Source organism: Chroicocephalus ridibundus, chromosome 2 (genome assembly GCF_963924245.1).
Source record: "Chroicocephalus ridibundus chromosome 2, bChrRid1.1, whole genome shotgun sequence".
Lineage (NCBI taxonomy): Eukaryota > Metazoa > Chordata > Aves > Charadriiformes > Laridae > Chroicocephalus > Chroicocephalus ridibundus.
In genome coordinates, this window is record NC_086285.1 from 61,068,626 (window position 1) to 61,085,316 (window position 16,691).

The 16,691-nt window shown below is 43.1% G+C and overlaps 1 protein-coding gene across 4 annotated transcripts in view; it reads left to right on the forward strand.

The window, feature by feature from the left end:
- Positions 1–11,549, forward strand: part of RAMP3 (receptor activity modifying protein 3) — a 56,849-nt gene extending 45,300 nt beyond the window's left edge. The window contains exons 4-5 of one of the 4 annotated variants that reach the window (XR_010069899.1): positions 3,747–3,828; positions 3,984–4,148. Coding sequence is in view for 3 of the 4 variants with exons in the window: in XM_063325656.1 (XP_063181726.1) it covers positions 9,136–9,391 (256 nt within the window). In the remaining variant the exon portion in view is untranslated. Of the gene's footprint in view, positions 1–3,746; positions 3,829–3,983; positions 4,149–9,135 lie in introns of those variants that run through there. The other 3 variants (XM_063325656.1, XM_063325655.1, XM_063325657.1) reach the window with 3 other exon arrangements.
- The last annotated feature ends 5,142 nt before the right edge of the window (positions 11,550–16,691 follow it).

Consider the following 16,691-nt stretch of genomic DNA (forward strand, 5'->3'; position numbering starts at 1 on the left):
TGCAGTTTTGTGTATAGTCTGAGATAGCTGCTCAGGTGTAACTTTGTGCTTTGTTTTCTGTCCCTGAGTTCAGCGTCGACAGGGTTTCCCTTCCGTGTCAGTCGAGTGCAGAGGAAAGAGCAGAAAGAAGTTCAGGGCATCCTCCCGTTCCCCTCCATCAGGTTTTGGTGGACCTGGTGCTCTGTTGTCCAAGTGATCCCTGAAGCCTGAGCTTTTCTGGAGCTCCACTTTCTGTGAAAGACAGGCCACTTTCTGTCCCAGTTTCCTAAGACATTGAGTCATATGTAGGCATGCTGGGGGGATGTGTGTAGATCAAGCTGGAGATTCCACAAGGAGAGGGTTGTTTTCAGTCCCCCAGTTGCAGGATAAGAATCAGAGTCCTCGAAGGCAGTGTGGGTTGTATCTAAGGGCATGGTCCTGAGCCCAGGAGACACATGCTGTATTCCCAGTTCTGCCACGAACTACTCTGCTGCGGGCAAATTGTGATTCCATATTACGTTTGAGTTTTGTCATCTAGAAAACAATAAGGATGTTTTCTTCCTTTGCAAATTAATGAATGAAAGGTATTCGATGACACACAGGCGTTATTAGCAATATATTTTTTGCCTATATCCATTAGTAAATAACACAAACCACTAAAATGTTTGTGTATAGAAGTCAGTGTCTGAAATAGCGGTCCTGCACGGTTTTTTGTGTTACCATCCCTTATTTAGAAATCAGTTGTTTTATTTTAGCTAGCATTTCATAACCGCTCTCTGACTTTGAAACCAAAACTATGCAGTCATCCATACTGGTTTTATTTTTTTATTCATTTTTCAGTGGTCTCTCACTGTCACTGCAGGGATACTTACATGTGTGAGTGTTTGAGTACAGATGTTGTGGAGTGATACGGAAAATATGCCACGTTTGTCTGTCTCTTTTACAGCCGAAATTGTAAAGAGAAAGCTTTCCTCGGTTTGCTTAACCTGCTACCTCCAGTTTGAGCAGCACAGCAAACAGGACTGAGAATGAGAAACAGATAGCTACCGCGGGCTTCGTTTTAACACTTACAGTGCAATCAATCAAACAACGCAGGGATTGTTGTTATGTACTTGGGAAGTTATTGAACATCTAAACTGGGTGCCAGCTATTTGTATATGACACATATGGTCTCTCATAAGGTAGTCATTAGAGACCATATTTTTATTACACAGTATTGTCGTGAGGTTGGACAGTGCTACTTTAGCATCGTTTTACAGACAGGCAAATAAGGAACAGAGATGTCTAACTGATGAGCGCATGCAGATTGGGTTGGCAACACCTCTTCTTCATGAGCATCTGCAGGGCAAACCACCACAGTTCCTTGTGGTCCTCCAGCATCATGCGGAATGGTGCCGCGATTCAGAAACCAGTTTGAGAAGAGTGCATAGCATGGTGCTGGAGGAAGAGGAATAGAGCAAAGTGTAGAAACATTGTCGTCTGTGCCAAGTTAAACGCCCTTGCTTTTTGGCTATACAACCTCAATTCCCAAATAGTTTTGGAATGATTGCAGCTGAAATTCAGCTACAGAGACTTTACTAGTCACCAAAAGAAGAGGAAAGAAAAAGGATTTTCGTATACCTCCCAGGGAATTAATGTGTGTCCAGTCATCTATTTTCTACTGACTGCAAAATAACATACACGACTCTTTTTAGGGTTTTCACTAGTTTTAAAAATCTGTCTCTACACAATTGCTGTAGATCTCATAATGGCTCGTGTCACTCCAGACCCACACTAGACACTTAAGCTCTGCTCATAAAATAAAATCAAGCACAAAGCAACTCTTCACGCAAGACAGAAGAAACAGAAGAGTGAGAAAATGCATTGGAATTACTGTTATCTTCATTCACTGTAATATCATGGTTTTCTAAAATGAAAGGTACGATGTAGTAAAAGGTACGTTTTTGGTTAATCCTCTTTCTCCTCCACATACAGTCTCATTCTATTTCCTGATGCCGATTTTTTGGTTAAGCTTTCTTCTCAAGGTTTGGGAATTAGAAGTGTCTTTTTTAGCTCACAGCTCTGTTTTAAAAATTTCTCTGCTTTCTTTCAACTTTCAGTGAATAACAAATGACCCTTCTTTCCTCCTTGCCATTCTCTCTGTTTTTTGTCAAATGTCAGTGTTCCTACAATAGCTGCTGGTGTTGGACCGGAGCAGAGAGCAGGCATCAGACTTCCTAAAATAGTACCGAATCCTCAGTCCCGTTGGCAGTGTTACATGTTAAGCTCAGTCTGAGCTGAGATAGAGCGGTTGCTGCTGCAAACCCGGGGACGTCTGTTTACCAAGGAACTTGTTAACAGGCAACTTTGCACTGTCTCAGGGGCTTACGCAGAAATGAGCTGCGGTTGTAACTGCCGTCTCTATCAGCTGCTCTATCAAAGTTGTAATTCAAGTCAACTTTAGACACGGAGCAGTGATAATTTAAAAGCCGTGAGTCACAGATGACCCTACTCTTACAGTAAAGAAATGTACAATTTTAAGCCAGAAATGCAAAGCATCCGATGTGTGTGTTAATTAGTATAGCAGCTTAATATCATAGAATGGTTTAGGTTGGAAGGGACCTTAAAGATCATCTAGTTCATATTTGTTGTGTCAAAGTGGTGAAGGATTTACCTCAACTTGGCAACTTCCAGGACAATTCTTGTTCACCACTAAAACAGCACATATTTCTTCATTGCTACTCTGAAAGTTAGTTTAAGAAGCATTTATTTGGAGTTCAGCCTTCATGTTTCTCTTTGTCCCTGATGAGTTCATCATGGAGTAATGTATTCCGACGTAATTCATTGTTCATGCGATAGCATAGTAAATAATGGTTTAGGCAAATTATTTTAAAGCCACAGCTCTTGACCCAGACGCAATAGAGCAGAGTGATACTGCAACGCTGTAATCATCTCTAAGGAGCAAACCAAACTTTTGTCTGGAAGATACAGTACATGAATGAACTTTTGCAAGCCAGGTGTTTGCAGATTGTTTCAGTGTTTGTACTGTAGGGTGCCAGTTCCGTGTGCTGCTCTGGCATCCTGCATTTTCCTGAATACCCTCCACAGTGCGCTCCCTGTATCTCTGTTCCTCTGGTGGGAGTTCATGAGGTGGCTGACAACATCTGGGACCCAGTGCAGGCTCTTCGTATACTATATACATGTATACTTTGTATACATGTCATCACTGATGGCAATGACTACTTAAGAGGTGGTGCATATAGAGTTGGGTACATATGCTTAATTTTTTGTGGGATTAGGATTTGCCTCTGATTACTCTTTTGATTTTTGTCTAATTGCAGGGAGTTATGGGACTGGCTAGTGTAGACACGGCATAGTGATGGCTTTAGAGAATACTTCCCCTCTGAACTGGTGTTCCCAAAAAATGGGCTGAGTTTACAACCAAGTCATCATTAAAATGTAGCTCAGGAGTGGTGGAAGGCAAAGGCCACTTGCTAGTAGAAGCTTCTAGCTTGGTAAAATTCCAGTGCTACTAAATTTTTTGATCTTCATAACAGAGTACCTGGTGTCAGGCTATATTTTCCTCCTTGTTCTACGTTTGCTTAATGTAGTAGCTTCTATTGCTCATTGGAGATGGATATTAGGTATACAAACTAGTGCTTACCTTTACAATTGCTCTTTTATTTACATTTTCTTGCTGTATCTTTAGGAAATTAACATCAATTTAGTGAGAGTTGTAGATTTCAGGGTTTCCAGTTAGGTTTATTCAACTATTTTTCATTTTCCAGACAGCTGTTGATGTGAAGCCAAGGGTGGAGATTTGTAATTATTTCAAAGGACACCAGAATGTATTTATTATTTTCAACCCAAGTGAGTAAATCTGTCATAATGCCCGTCATTTGGTGGTATGGGAATAAACTATGCTTTATATATTGTCATTACACCGGCAAGGGTTGTTTTGCCTTTTTTCCCCCCACATTCATTTCCTTCCTTATGTTTTGTATTGCATTATTTTCTTCTGGCAGAAGTCTATATTGGAGATGCACAACAGCAGATCTGATCTGATTAGGGAGGTGAAAGTGTGTCTGTGAGAATACTCCTCTTGGCAGAAGATCGGTGATTAAAGGAATGGTGAGATACAGCCACAAATCTGTTTGGAGAGATGTTGAGTGAAAAAAGCTCAGAAATGTTCCACCCTATTTGTAGGCTCACGGCTGATTATAAAAGTAAAGTCTTCCTTTTAGCGTGATGGTGAAACCTCAGGAGATAATAATCTTAAGGTTTGGATCCTTATTTGAAGTTCATCCAGGCTGTTACACCCTTATATTCTATAAAATCTGGCTGGATATCACACAAGAATAGGCGCACTTTTTTTTTTTTTTTTTTTTTTTTTGGTGAAGTTGTTTGTTACTTCCTGCCTCTGCTTCATCTGGAAATTCTGTAAGAAGAGCCTTTCTCATCATATGATATTTATAATTATTATTATTATTACAGCATTTCTAATTCCAGACTGGGTGGAGGCTACAAGGATGATCATTCACTTTGAACTCTAATTTAATATATGACTATGTATAAAGAAATCTGGGGGGAAAAAGAGATTTAAAACATCTTTATTTATTAAAACACGCCACAAAACTTGTAATATCCTGGAACAGTGACTCTAGATTCCCATCCAGGATTGTAGAGTAGCAGGAGGAGTGAGTGTCCCTGGAGTATCTATTACATGATTTATATCAAGACTTGTTCACACTAGACAGAATTTTCCCTGTGTTTTCTGTATACTTAGTGGACTCAAAATAACAAAAATTAACTCATAATGTATGTACCATACTGTATACTGTACCCTTCCAGAATTATATCGCTAATCATGAAGCTGATTTATGTAAAATGGGACAGTGAAAGTCTGGTGAGTGTTTTGGTTTTTTTTAATTCCTGAACCATCTCATTAAGCAATGGCAAAACATCCCTGACTGCATGTGTGCAGAGTGTCTCTGGGGTGGTCTATCCATGAGTGCCGGAGAAGTGGCAAAATTCTCTTCCTGGAACTGCCGGTGAGTCTACTGGCTGCAGCCAGTGAATGCCTTCAAAAGTGTGTCTTCAGTAACATGATATATGGTACTCAGCTTTTCGAGAATTGTTTTTTTGAAAGAACATTTTTTTCTTTGGAAACTGCTAATTTGTTGAAACTCTTAATGAAGCAAACAATCTGTTTTCTTGGTTTCATTGGTAATGAAAATTTGGAGGAGGGAGTTGTGGTGGTTTTTGGTTTTTTTTTTTTTTGTGTTCGCAAACCAATCATCTCTGCAGTTTTTCTGTGCAGGGACATTGAGGAAGAAAGCAAGAATTTACCACATTCCTCCCTGGGTATGTGGGAAACTGTGGGTGAGATTTAAGCCCCCAATTACACCGAGCAGTGCCCTGAGTGGTAGGCAGCTGGGTACCCAGAGGTGGATGAGATGGGATACATCCAGCTGTCTGTTTAAATAGCTTGAGTGGCTGCTCTGTGAAATGCTGTCCCATTAAGGCACATGTGTGCGCTGGCACCCCTGATAATTGCCCATTGTCCAGGTCCTTGGTTATACGTGAATATATATAAACACATTTTCTCATGGGTAAAGTAACTCGCAAAATAATTTTTTTTTTCCCCACCGTTTTTACAAAAACTAAACACATGATTGTTATTATCTGTTCTAGTGAAAACATAAAGTACAGGAGAAAAAAAGTGTTTGTGCTTTGAAAATGAAGTATTATTCTAGAATATTGAAAATTGTCTTTCAAGACAAATGTGTTACAGCTCAGATATTGCTCCATAGAGGAATTAAGTATTTTTAGTGTTCTCTGAAAGTGAGTATTTTCGGTAATACGCAGTATGACCAAGTAGCTGGTTCCTCAATAAAACTTACAATGATTCTCTTGCGCATATTAGGGGAAAGCCTATCTTTATATGAATTTTGGTGCTCGGGCTATGCTTAGTTTTTGTTTTTCATTACTGGCCTACTGAACCGAGTTGAAACTCACAGCTACGTTAATTTTTCAGCCCACTGATCACAAAACTTGTGACCTAGCTCTCAGTGAATATACCTTTTCTGAGTGTTAACTAACTAGGGTCCTTGTAGCTAACCTGAAAGAGGTGAAAATGTGACTCAGCACAGAGAATAATAACCTTCCCACACCTCCTTATAATACGGAAGGTGAAATAACTCGTGCTGCTCTACTGCTCTCCAATTACTTGTTCTGGGAATAAGTAGAAAATGTCATTTCGTGTTCTTTCCTTTCATGAAGTGTGTAATTTTTATGCATTTGTATTGAAGTACCTCCAGTCAAAAGCCAGGGTGTCTTTGAGGTAGGCATTTTATTATACAGAATGAAAATACTAGCCTACTCTAGCCTTTGCGATTTGAATAAAGAGAATTCAGTAATGCATAAGAGAATTAAGCATAGGAAAATCGAACCGGAATTAAATAATCTATTAACCTATACCTCCATCTTAAAAAAAGCCCAACAACTCGCAAAGCAATTGATCAACTATAAAATGCCCATGCCACAGTAATGAGGATTCAGTTGCTCCCATCTGAGGCAGCTGTTGCACACTACCATGCAGAGGTGGTGTTTGTTTTTTGTTTGTTTTTTTTTTTTTTTTTAATGTGAACTTTCTGTTGCAGTGCATAAACTCCAAATTACTGAAGTACATAAATATTTAAGTGAATTGAGCTTTCCTGGCAGGCATGTAATTCTCAAATAGTTGAGATTTTTTCTTATCTACATTCTCACAATTGTGTGAAAAAAAACAGTTTTAGTGCAGGTAAGGGTATTAAGGGAAAATTGTAAGGAATTCAAACTATTAAGATAACGTTTTTATTCTATTTTGGCTCTTAAGGATTCAGTCTTTCAAATACAATATAACTCCCTAATTATTTTTATTTGGCCTTTTGCCAACATTAAACCAGATTTTTCTAGCTATGCTGTACTTGAAATGCAAAATCAGTGGGAAATGTTTTTGTTTACAACATCTAACATTTATGAAAAAATTCTACAGAATTCTTGGAAGAGCAGCGAACTTTCTATAGGATAACTACCCAGAAAAAAAAAAAAAAGAAAAAAAGAAAAAGAAAAAAAGAAAGGTTTTACATCATTAAATCTTTCAAGTCTGCTCAGGTCACTGAGACTTTACATTGTTTTTGTTATTCTGCATGAACGGATGGGCAAATTGAGGTATCTGTGGCAGCGGGGAGCCGAAGCAACCATTGATGGGACAAGCTTGCTCACCAGCGCGTGGCATAGAGCAGGGCTGGAGCAGAGCCCGATGCTTTCTGGAGCCCTGCCTGGTGCCCGTGCTAGACAGAGCACTGACCTGTCTGGGGACAACTGGATACTAGCTCTGCTGTCCCCGCATTGTAGTCTGTTGAACCTTGTAGGCAGGTCTTTAGATGTATTATTCTTCAGGTCCTCTGGGACTGTCTCTCCCGTATTCAGCTAGACATCTTCAGCTTCTAATTTAGTCCAAGGTCATAAAGAATGGATGCCACCGGCTCGCGTGGAAGAATGGCACTATTAAAATAATAAACAGCTAATATTTGTATTTTATTTTTAGCTTATTTCCTGTTGTTTCTCTGTGGCTGCTGACGTTGTCACAAAAGCTTCCTTTCTAGTTGCTTTGCTTAAAATATACGTACATTGTGCATATATGCATCCGCGTGCCAGAGCATCTGGGTGCGGGCTTGTCAGATCGTCCGGTCTATTTGCTTATAAATAAAGTGGTATCAACTCAGACTCCCAGAGAATGAGAAGTGTGAGGAGGCTGCAGAAGGGCCTTTCTGTGAGGCTTTTTCTTCTTCCGTGAACGCGGCCCTGAGAACAGAGGTGCTCTGCAGCCTGTATTCCCAACTATGTACTTGTAGCATGGGCAGGCGGACGTTTCCCCTGGTGTGCAAGCCATAGACAGTAGGCTTCAGTCTGGACCTAAACACTGAGTGTCTGTAGCACATCACAGCAAAGGATTGAGTCAGCTTTAGTCCCTTATGGTACATAATGTCAGAATGAGTCATTCATGAGGAGTTACCTTATTTATACGTACTGAAAGGCAGGGTCGGGCCTTCGGATAATAGTGCAGGATGCTATCCCTTGAGGTGTCATGTGGCTTCTTGCTCTCTCCTTTCTATTTTTAATTTCCCTTTGAAGTGAGTTTATTGAGTCACACAGAACTCAAAGAAATATTTAAAAATACAGCAGACAATAATTCAGCTTCCTTATTTCTTGCCCTATTCATGTACTGACCAGACACACTTCGTCTTCTTAACTTCCAATCTCCTCCCCCATATTCCATTCGCTTCCTGAATTTCTTTGGCTTATGATAACACCACAAACCCCATCCGATTACTCATTTAGGCTTATTGTTTCCTTTTTTTGTCCTGAGAGGTAGCCAATTCTCATAAATATAAGTTATCCGTGGACAGGTAAATTTCAGCACATGCTGTGTTGAAATCAAGTGTCAGACATTACAAGGCATTCCCGGTTTTTCATGAGCACTGCGAACGTGTGTAATTAGGAATTTATTTTTTTTTTTCCTGCTGGGCATTTGCTGGAGCTGGGAACAAGATAAAGGTCGTCAAAAGCTAACTTTGTGTTTTTATTTTCCCATTATCTTCTTGTGGCCTGAGGGTACAACAGAACTGAAATTGTTACACAGTAATGCGTGTTGTGGCTCTGTCCCAGCGTCACATCATCATTTTCACTACAGCATCACGTTCAATGATAGATGAGGCATGAATTATCCATATTTTGCTCAAAATGTCCTGTTCTTGGCACATTTGTGTGTATGTGTTTTAAAGATACTGTAGTTGTCTCTACTGAGGGGGTTTTAATTCTACTTAAGTGGCATTAGGACGTCCTGGCTGTGGTAACAGCACCCAAAAGACAGGATTTTGAACACTGTCCATCCAGGATCTGAGGATTGCACATGAAATCTCTCACTACTTGTGAGTACGTGTGAGTCAGTTCTCCTTCTGGCTCACTGTGTAGTATTTGGTACACACAGCTTCCCTTAAAGGTCCTTCAGCAGAGCAGCTACGTGATACACCCACTCTTATAGATTCTATATGGCACCCTATGTTGCTTTCTGTAAGTGTAATATGCATATGTGTTCTATTTAAATTTCTCATCATTTTCTTCTTCTCCTAGGTATTATGACAACTTTACCCAGTGCACAGAACGTGAAGCCAACGACGCAAGTTGCTTTTGGCCAAACCCCCTGGCAGAGGGCTTTATCACTGGAATTCATAAACAATTCTTTTCAAACTGTACTTCAGAAAAGGTTCACTGGGAAGATCCACCAGATGAAATTCTCATAACTCTGATCTTGATCCCAGTCATGTTGACGTGTGCCATGATAACACTGGTAGTATGGTGCAGCAAGAGAAGTGATATCCTGGTGTAAGTTGTTCCTCTGGGCTTTCTTTTCCTCTATTTCCTTCTTCCAAAAACACTAAGAAAGGGGGACGAAGAGAGAAACTTGACACAAAGGTTTCAGATCTGCCAAAACGGAACCTGTGAGATACTGAGACAGAGGCAATGCCTCTGTGAACAAAGAGCCGCCTGCTGCTGCTTCCAAAAGTCTTTGCTTCTGAGCTTGGCCATCGGTGTTGCTGGTGCAAAGCTCTCTGCTTCCTTTTGGGCCTCATTGTCATGGAATTCACAGGCAGCTCCCAGAAACAGGGGAGTCCCCAGGCAAATGGACCCCTTAGCTGTAAAAGGGGTAAAGTTACTTTCCCGTTGGTAAAGCTGGTTGGTAAGCTGAGTTTTGCAAAGCTGTATATAAGTGTATGTGCACGTGGTGTAACATCGACTGCGGGGGAGATGATATCTCTTGAGTTTTTGTGCAGGACGCTTGAGGCTTTCATCTGTGAACCTTGTGATTTGGATAGAAGATCACTGGCAAAGGAACTGAACGTGGACGTAACCAGGTGGCAGCTTTTCCCGGAAGCTAGTCAAGAACATCGTTATCAAGGATTGGAAGTATTGTTCTGGCAAAGGAACAATTTATGTGTCCATTGATTATCCCCACAGGGAAAATACCACACCACGTTATAAAATAGTTTATAAAATGCCTTTAAGCATGGCTACTTGGAATTGTATGGCTTACAAACAAACTCTGGGAAGATATACAGGTCTTATTTTACAGAGCTGGAAAATGTGAGATGACATTGGTTGATTATAAGGAGTAATGAAGAAATTTTCATATGCTAGACTCTTTATTTTTCCTTTTTTATAGTTATTATTCTTGACGACTTGTGTTCACTGTATACTTCCCACTCTTACTTCAATTTGTGCAAGCGGTATCCTACAAATAAACATAAAGGTATCATGTTGATTGAGGTGCCTTTCAGAGTATAATTTTGTACATAAACAGTTCTTGGTCCCATGAAGAGTGTGGGAACTAAAGCGTGAACATCAAAGCTTGGAACAGACATAGGAGGAAAGACAAAAAATTCTTCTCAGAAATCTTATTCTATAAAGCTATTCCTATGTAACAATTTAAATAAAGTTCATATGCCCAAAATAAAACAACTTGTATGTTTGTGTTGTAAACCTTTCTTTTCTGCCATTTCACAAAATGCCTTTCAGTTGAACGTTCTTCTGTTTTGAGTGAGCAATATCCATTACAAGTGACTCTTCAGTTTTCCATACCTTATGCACACAAATAGAATACAGGTTGAACGGCCAAGTAATGGTGTTTCATATCTCTGCTAGTTAGATTTTCTCCTTTAAGATTCTGTCCCAGTGTTTGAGATTTAAGTCTGTGTGTATGAGAAGCATTTCCAGGCTTGAATTGAACCAGAAGTGTGCCCTTTGCTAGAATTGTTTATATATAGGTAGGTAACACCCATACTGGTTTGGTTTAACGTCCTTTCACAAGAGTTGAAGGCACTGGCTTGTTTTTCGTTACCCTAATATTAGAATGATTCATTTTCTAAGGTGTTTCCTGTGTATTTTTCCAAAGATAGTTTTTTGTTTTCTAGGTGCTAGCAGAAAATTGCTCTTTGTAGAAGAGGAATGACATATATACTAAGGATTTTGCTTTAGTTTTCTACTTAACTATTATTTTCTGCATTAAAATGTTTTGGTCCACCAAAACTAGTGGTGAAGTAAAAAAAGCCAAACCAAACCCATTCATTTGATCCAAAGATTGTTTGCCTAAGCATTTTTTTGTGGCCCAAACCAAAATATTTTATTTTCTGCATGGAGTTTTATTTTAATCCTCATTTTACTTTAAATTTCAACAAGCTTCAAAGCAAGTTTCAAAACTTTAGCTTGGAAACCACATAGCGAACATTTTGACTTTTTCAAAACCATATTAATTTCAATCTAATTGCTGTATTTGGTGCGAATTCTTGACCAGTTCTGGCTCATTTGAAACTGCGTTCACCTGATCAACAGGTCATCTGAGAGATGTCAGCCAGGCTAATTCATTATAAAATAGATTGGCCTTGTGTACTAAGTGGAGAAGAAACTGTCATCTTGATGACATCATATTATTAAATGTGTATTGTGGTCTTTAAGAAAATGCTGTGTTTAAGCAAATGATGTTTAATTTGAAAATAAAATCTAGTGTGAGCTTTTCAAAGAGTCGAAGAAATGTAAGATTCGAAGAATAAAAGGTAGTGGCTTTTCCTTCATGTTGCCGTGGGGGCAGGGGAAGGATTGTGTTGCTGCTGTGTGCTTTGGATGTGAAAACTTCATCTTTTTTGGAGTGTCTTCCTCGTCCAAACTATGATCTTCAACTGTTTTTTTTGATATCCTTGATAGAAGGGCAGAGAAGTTGAAACAGTGCGTGGGAAATAACACTGCTAATTTAATGCAGCCTCAGTGGTTAAATCTGGAGAAACATTTATAGTGTTTTAAGGAAAAAGGCAACCACAGTATCCAGGTCTTAACAGCTGTGTGCATTAATAGGGAACCAGAATGGTAACTGTTGGATCTTTTGACATAACTTGTACTATGTGTTAGTGAGAGTTAGTGGTTATTTTCTGCTGCATGGAGCTTGCTACCTTTCCCCCAAAGCCTGTTTCCATTGCCAAGAAAATCACATCTGGGACCAGGAATCTGGCTCATTTTGTAATTGTGAATTAATTCTACATTACAACAGAGTCTCAGAGGAAAATAGGCAGAGATTCAAATAGAAAGCAAGTAACTGGTTTAAAATCCTTCCTAGAATTGGAACAGTGGTTGACCCCAAGTAACGGTTAGTCCAGAAGAAATGTGACAGGCTTGCTAAGCAGCTAGCCGACATTGCTTAATTGCGGTGAGTTGTGGAATTTTTTTCATTCAAGAATAACTGGGAAAGTGTTTATTTACGTGGGGTGTAAGGGCTTCAGCAAAGACCTTGACAGAAGATGATGACTAGCAGGAGTAACACAAAGGCTGAGAGGGCTGCCACCACTTTAAAGAAAGTTATCAAGGGCGAAGGCCAAAGGAGAGGAAAAGAGCTCTTGAAGTGTAAGGAAAAAGATGGTCAGGAGCACAAAACCATTTGTGACTTCTTTCCAAGAGAATGACCTCACCATAAGCAGGGGCAAACGTCCCATGGTGCACTGGTAAGGAATGGTGAAGAAATCCTGTGTGCTCTCTACATCTCTGCAACGTTCTTGCAGAGGGAGCCAAAAGCCTGCCTTTCACCTCTGGCGTCCCCACAACCAAATGAATGTATTTGGTGTAAATGCCCTTATTTACGTAGTCTGAATGTCCAGATGAATTTACAGGCACACCCAGCAGCTGTGCCCAGTGTATGGCCACCAAGGGCAGGGACAGCCCCCTGGGCCTGGGCACAGGGACTGCCTGGGGCCAGCACCCCAAAGGCCTTCCTCCAAAGGATGCTGGGTGGAGGGGTGGTGGGCGGGGCTGCACAGGGAGGGCCCGTCACCCCCATGTCACAGTGCCACCACCCGGCAACATGGCAGTCACAATGTCCCGGGGCAGGATAAGAGGGAGAATCCTCCCACGTCTCACTGCCAGAGATGGCCCAGGGGCAGCCCAAAGACACTGGAGAGGAATTCCTTGAGAAACCCGTGGAATTACTTGGAGGAGGCTGAGGCAGGAAAACCAGGAGAGGCTGAATGAGGCAGCTGGAATGATAAGACCCACCAACACCTGGAAGTGCCTGAGGCTATTGGGCCTTTTCAACTGGATTAGCAGTGGCAAGACCAAGAGAATGCGTTCTTGAGGAGCACTGAGGAGGTTGTCATCATCTCCTGCAGAGCCAGGGGCAGCAGCTGTAAGAAATGGGATGCAGAGACGTTGCCAGGGGTCCCAGTGCTTTGGAGCATCCGCTGGTACCCTGCCAGGCACAGGAAGGATATTTTCCCCAAGGTTGATCAGGCCGGGGGAATTTGGACACTTAAAAGCCACTGAGATGGCTTCATGTTGAGGGAGAATAGGGCTTGGGCATCTCTTGGGAGGCGTGACCAGCCTGCGGGACGAGGAGGCAGGTCTTGCTCACATGCTCAGGGAATAGCCGATCGCCAGCGCTGGGGTCAGGAAGGAATTTTCCCCCGGGGCACATTGGCACTGCTCCCCGGGGGTTTTTTGCCTTCCTCTGCAGCATTGAGCATGGCCACTTGTCAGGCCCCTCTGCTCCATAGTGGCCAGGTCACTGCCTGCTGCTCATGCACCACGAAGATGGCCTCTCGTGCCCTGCAGCTGGGGGGAGGAAGGCTTTTTTTTCCCCCAGGGTGGGCTAGCAAGTGTCCCTGGGGTTTTTTTGCCTTCCTCTGCAGCATTGAGCAGGGCCCCTTGCCAGGGCTCCTTTGGGCCCTTTTGGCCAGGAGCCTGCTGCTCCTGCTCCACGAAGGTGGCCCTCGTGCCCTGCATCCGGGGGGAGGAAGCTTTCTACACTCCCAGGGTGGGCCCCCTGGAGCTGCTTCTTGTCCTCTGTGGCATTGAGCACAGCCCCTTGTCAGGGCTCCTCGGGGCCCTTTCGGCTCGGTTCTTGCCTGCTGCTCTTGCACCTCCAAGGCACCACTCGTGCCCTGGCTCTCTCAGGCTGTCTTGCCCACGGCAAGCTTCGAGCGGGAGCGAGCTCCGCTCTTCCCTTGGCTCCATTTCCCCAGGGGTTCTTGCTTGGGCAAAACAGTCTGTGCTTGGAAGGGCTGCATGCTTGATGCATCACCAGGAGCTGCTGCTTTTCATCTCTCACTTCGTGCAATACAAGTGCAGGGCAGGCATGAGAGAGGTTTTCATGCATCACTGGCCGAGAAGCACCGTGGCGGAGCAAGTTTTGGAAGGCAAAAAGTGTGCTTGTCATTAGTATGTGTCATACTTTTGAAAATATTCCAAGGTACCACACACCTCTTCTTCTTCTGCTTTTGTGTGTGTTTGCTAATAATGCTCATTCTTCAAGTTCTCACTCTTCTGGAAACAGGGTCTGACTGGCCTGTATGCCTGCTGCTCCTTTCTGCGGCTCTGTGCTTCCCTTCACCAGGCTGCAAGGGATGTTTTTCAAGCTAAACTGAAGAATGCATCAGCCTGCTCCTGGATACATGTGTACATTGTGTTCATGCTTGGGAGCATAGGCTCTGAAATGGATTCAGAAAAACAGAATAAAATCAAATCTTGTAACATTTATGATATGTGTCCTTCAAAGTGTTTTTGGAGCTGAAAAACCCCTGGCGTTTCGGGCAAAGAACAGTGTTGTCGTTATTTGACTCACGATGAGCACAGGGAATGGAATGGAACGGAACGGAATGGAACAGAGCAATTACGCTCTATTACGCCTGGAGTTGTGCATGAGGAGCCCTGACCTAGGCCTGAGGGCTCCATCCAGGAGAGCAGCTCTCCGCAGGGCAGGTCCCAGGCCCACCCAGGAGACAGGGGCAGAGACGGGCACACCTACAGCATCCCCCAGGCAGGGACTGACGGCCCCGGGCGGAGCTGAGACACGGCCCCTGGGCCCTTGGCAGCAGACGCTGGGGGTGGGGGTCCCAGGGGAGGCCTCTGAGCACCCCCAGCACCCTGGCAGAAGGAGGCTTGCGCTGCTCATACGCCCTCCTGGGGGCTTTGATGGGTGACCACTTGGGAGACAAGAGTATTGGGCCACGTGGACCTTCGTTTTGAGGGAGCACCGAGGGTCTCAGGCTCTTGCATTTCAGTATCTTTTTCCAAAGGAAACAGCTCAGGCATTTCTAAAAATGAGAACAAGGAGAAAAGCAAAATGCATGGGGAGATGAACAGGTATTGCTCACCTCCCAAAGATTTGCAACCACTCAGTTGAGGAGCACGTCCTGCTTCAGAGTGAGGGCTTTGAGCGTCGCTAGGGTCAGAGGTGTGGGGTTTTGCCACCCTGTGCAAACCCAACTAGACTGGATAAACCCAGAAGACTTGAAAACCACACTTCACACACGCTTCTTTCAAATTTGTTCACATGACCCAATTATCTGAAGGTGATGCACAGCTCTCACCCACATGAGAAGGTACGTGCCTCCATCCCACAGGGTGAGAGAGCCAATGCCTAGCATGGGACATGGCTGCCCATTCCATCCCTCCTGCCAGTGCAGCACTGGGCAGAAATGTCACCAGAGATTGCCTCAGCAGGTACTGGTAGGGAAAGGAGGAGGTAGGAAGAATACACTAGACGAGAGCAGTTCAGTTGGATGGGATCTACAATGACCATCTAGTCCAACTGCCTGACCACTTCAGGGCTGAGCAAAAATTACAGCATGGCATTAAGGGCATTGCCCAAACGTCTCTTAAACACTGATGGGCATGGGGCACCGACCACCTCTCCAGGAAACCTCTCCAGTTCCAGGCTTCGACCACCCTCTCCGTAAACAAATGTTTCCTCGTCCCAACCTCCCCTGACACATGCAGCCGTGAGCTGTTCCCAGGCGTCCTGGCACTGGGTACCAGGCAGAAGAGATCAGCCTCAGCATCTCCCCTTCCCCTCCTCAGGAAGCTGCAGAGAACAGTGAGGTCGCTCCTCAGCCTCCTCCTCTCCAAACTACACAAACCCAGAGACCTCAGACACTCTGCCGAAGACATTCTTTCCAGCCCCTTCACCAGCTTTGCTGCCTTCCTTTGGACGCGCTCAAGGACCTTAATGTCCTTTTTAAATTGTGGAGATCAATCCCCCGCAGTATGGGAATGCAATTAGTACAGCTCTAACTAATGATTTCAGGAGGTGCTATTTCAGCCTTCATTTGCCTTGCATGGCCCTTTGCGAAGAGGAAAGCATGGCCTTGAAATGCACTGGCTACCAGTTCATATTCAAGCATAACTCGAAGCACAGGTCTTAGCTCATAAATCCCCTGTCATTTGAAGTCCTTCAGATCTGTCAGATCCACGTTTGGACACACGCAAGGGCCTGTCTCATCACACTGAGCTTGCTTCACGATTTTGAGATTCTTTAACTGAACAGACATAGTCTGGCAGCTTTCTGCATTCATTGCACCAGTTTTGCAAACTACCATGTGTGGTAGAAGATTGTTTTTCGCAATTTCTTTTATTAATTAAAAAAAAAAGTTCCTTTGTATCTGAATGACATCATCAGCAATTTCCTCACACCAACATTCTCTTATGGTTTCAGGTGGGCACGTAAAAAGCAAGATCTCCAGTCCTTTTTTGCAGCTGTCTTACAGGCGCATAAGGCCTCTTAAAGAGTGTTGGATGGCCACCTGGCCAGCCACCTCCTTATCCATGCCAGCATCACCAGCAACAACCTTCCTCTTCACTAAATGCCTGCAGAA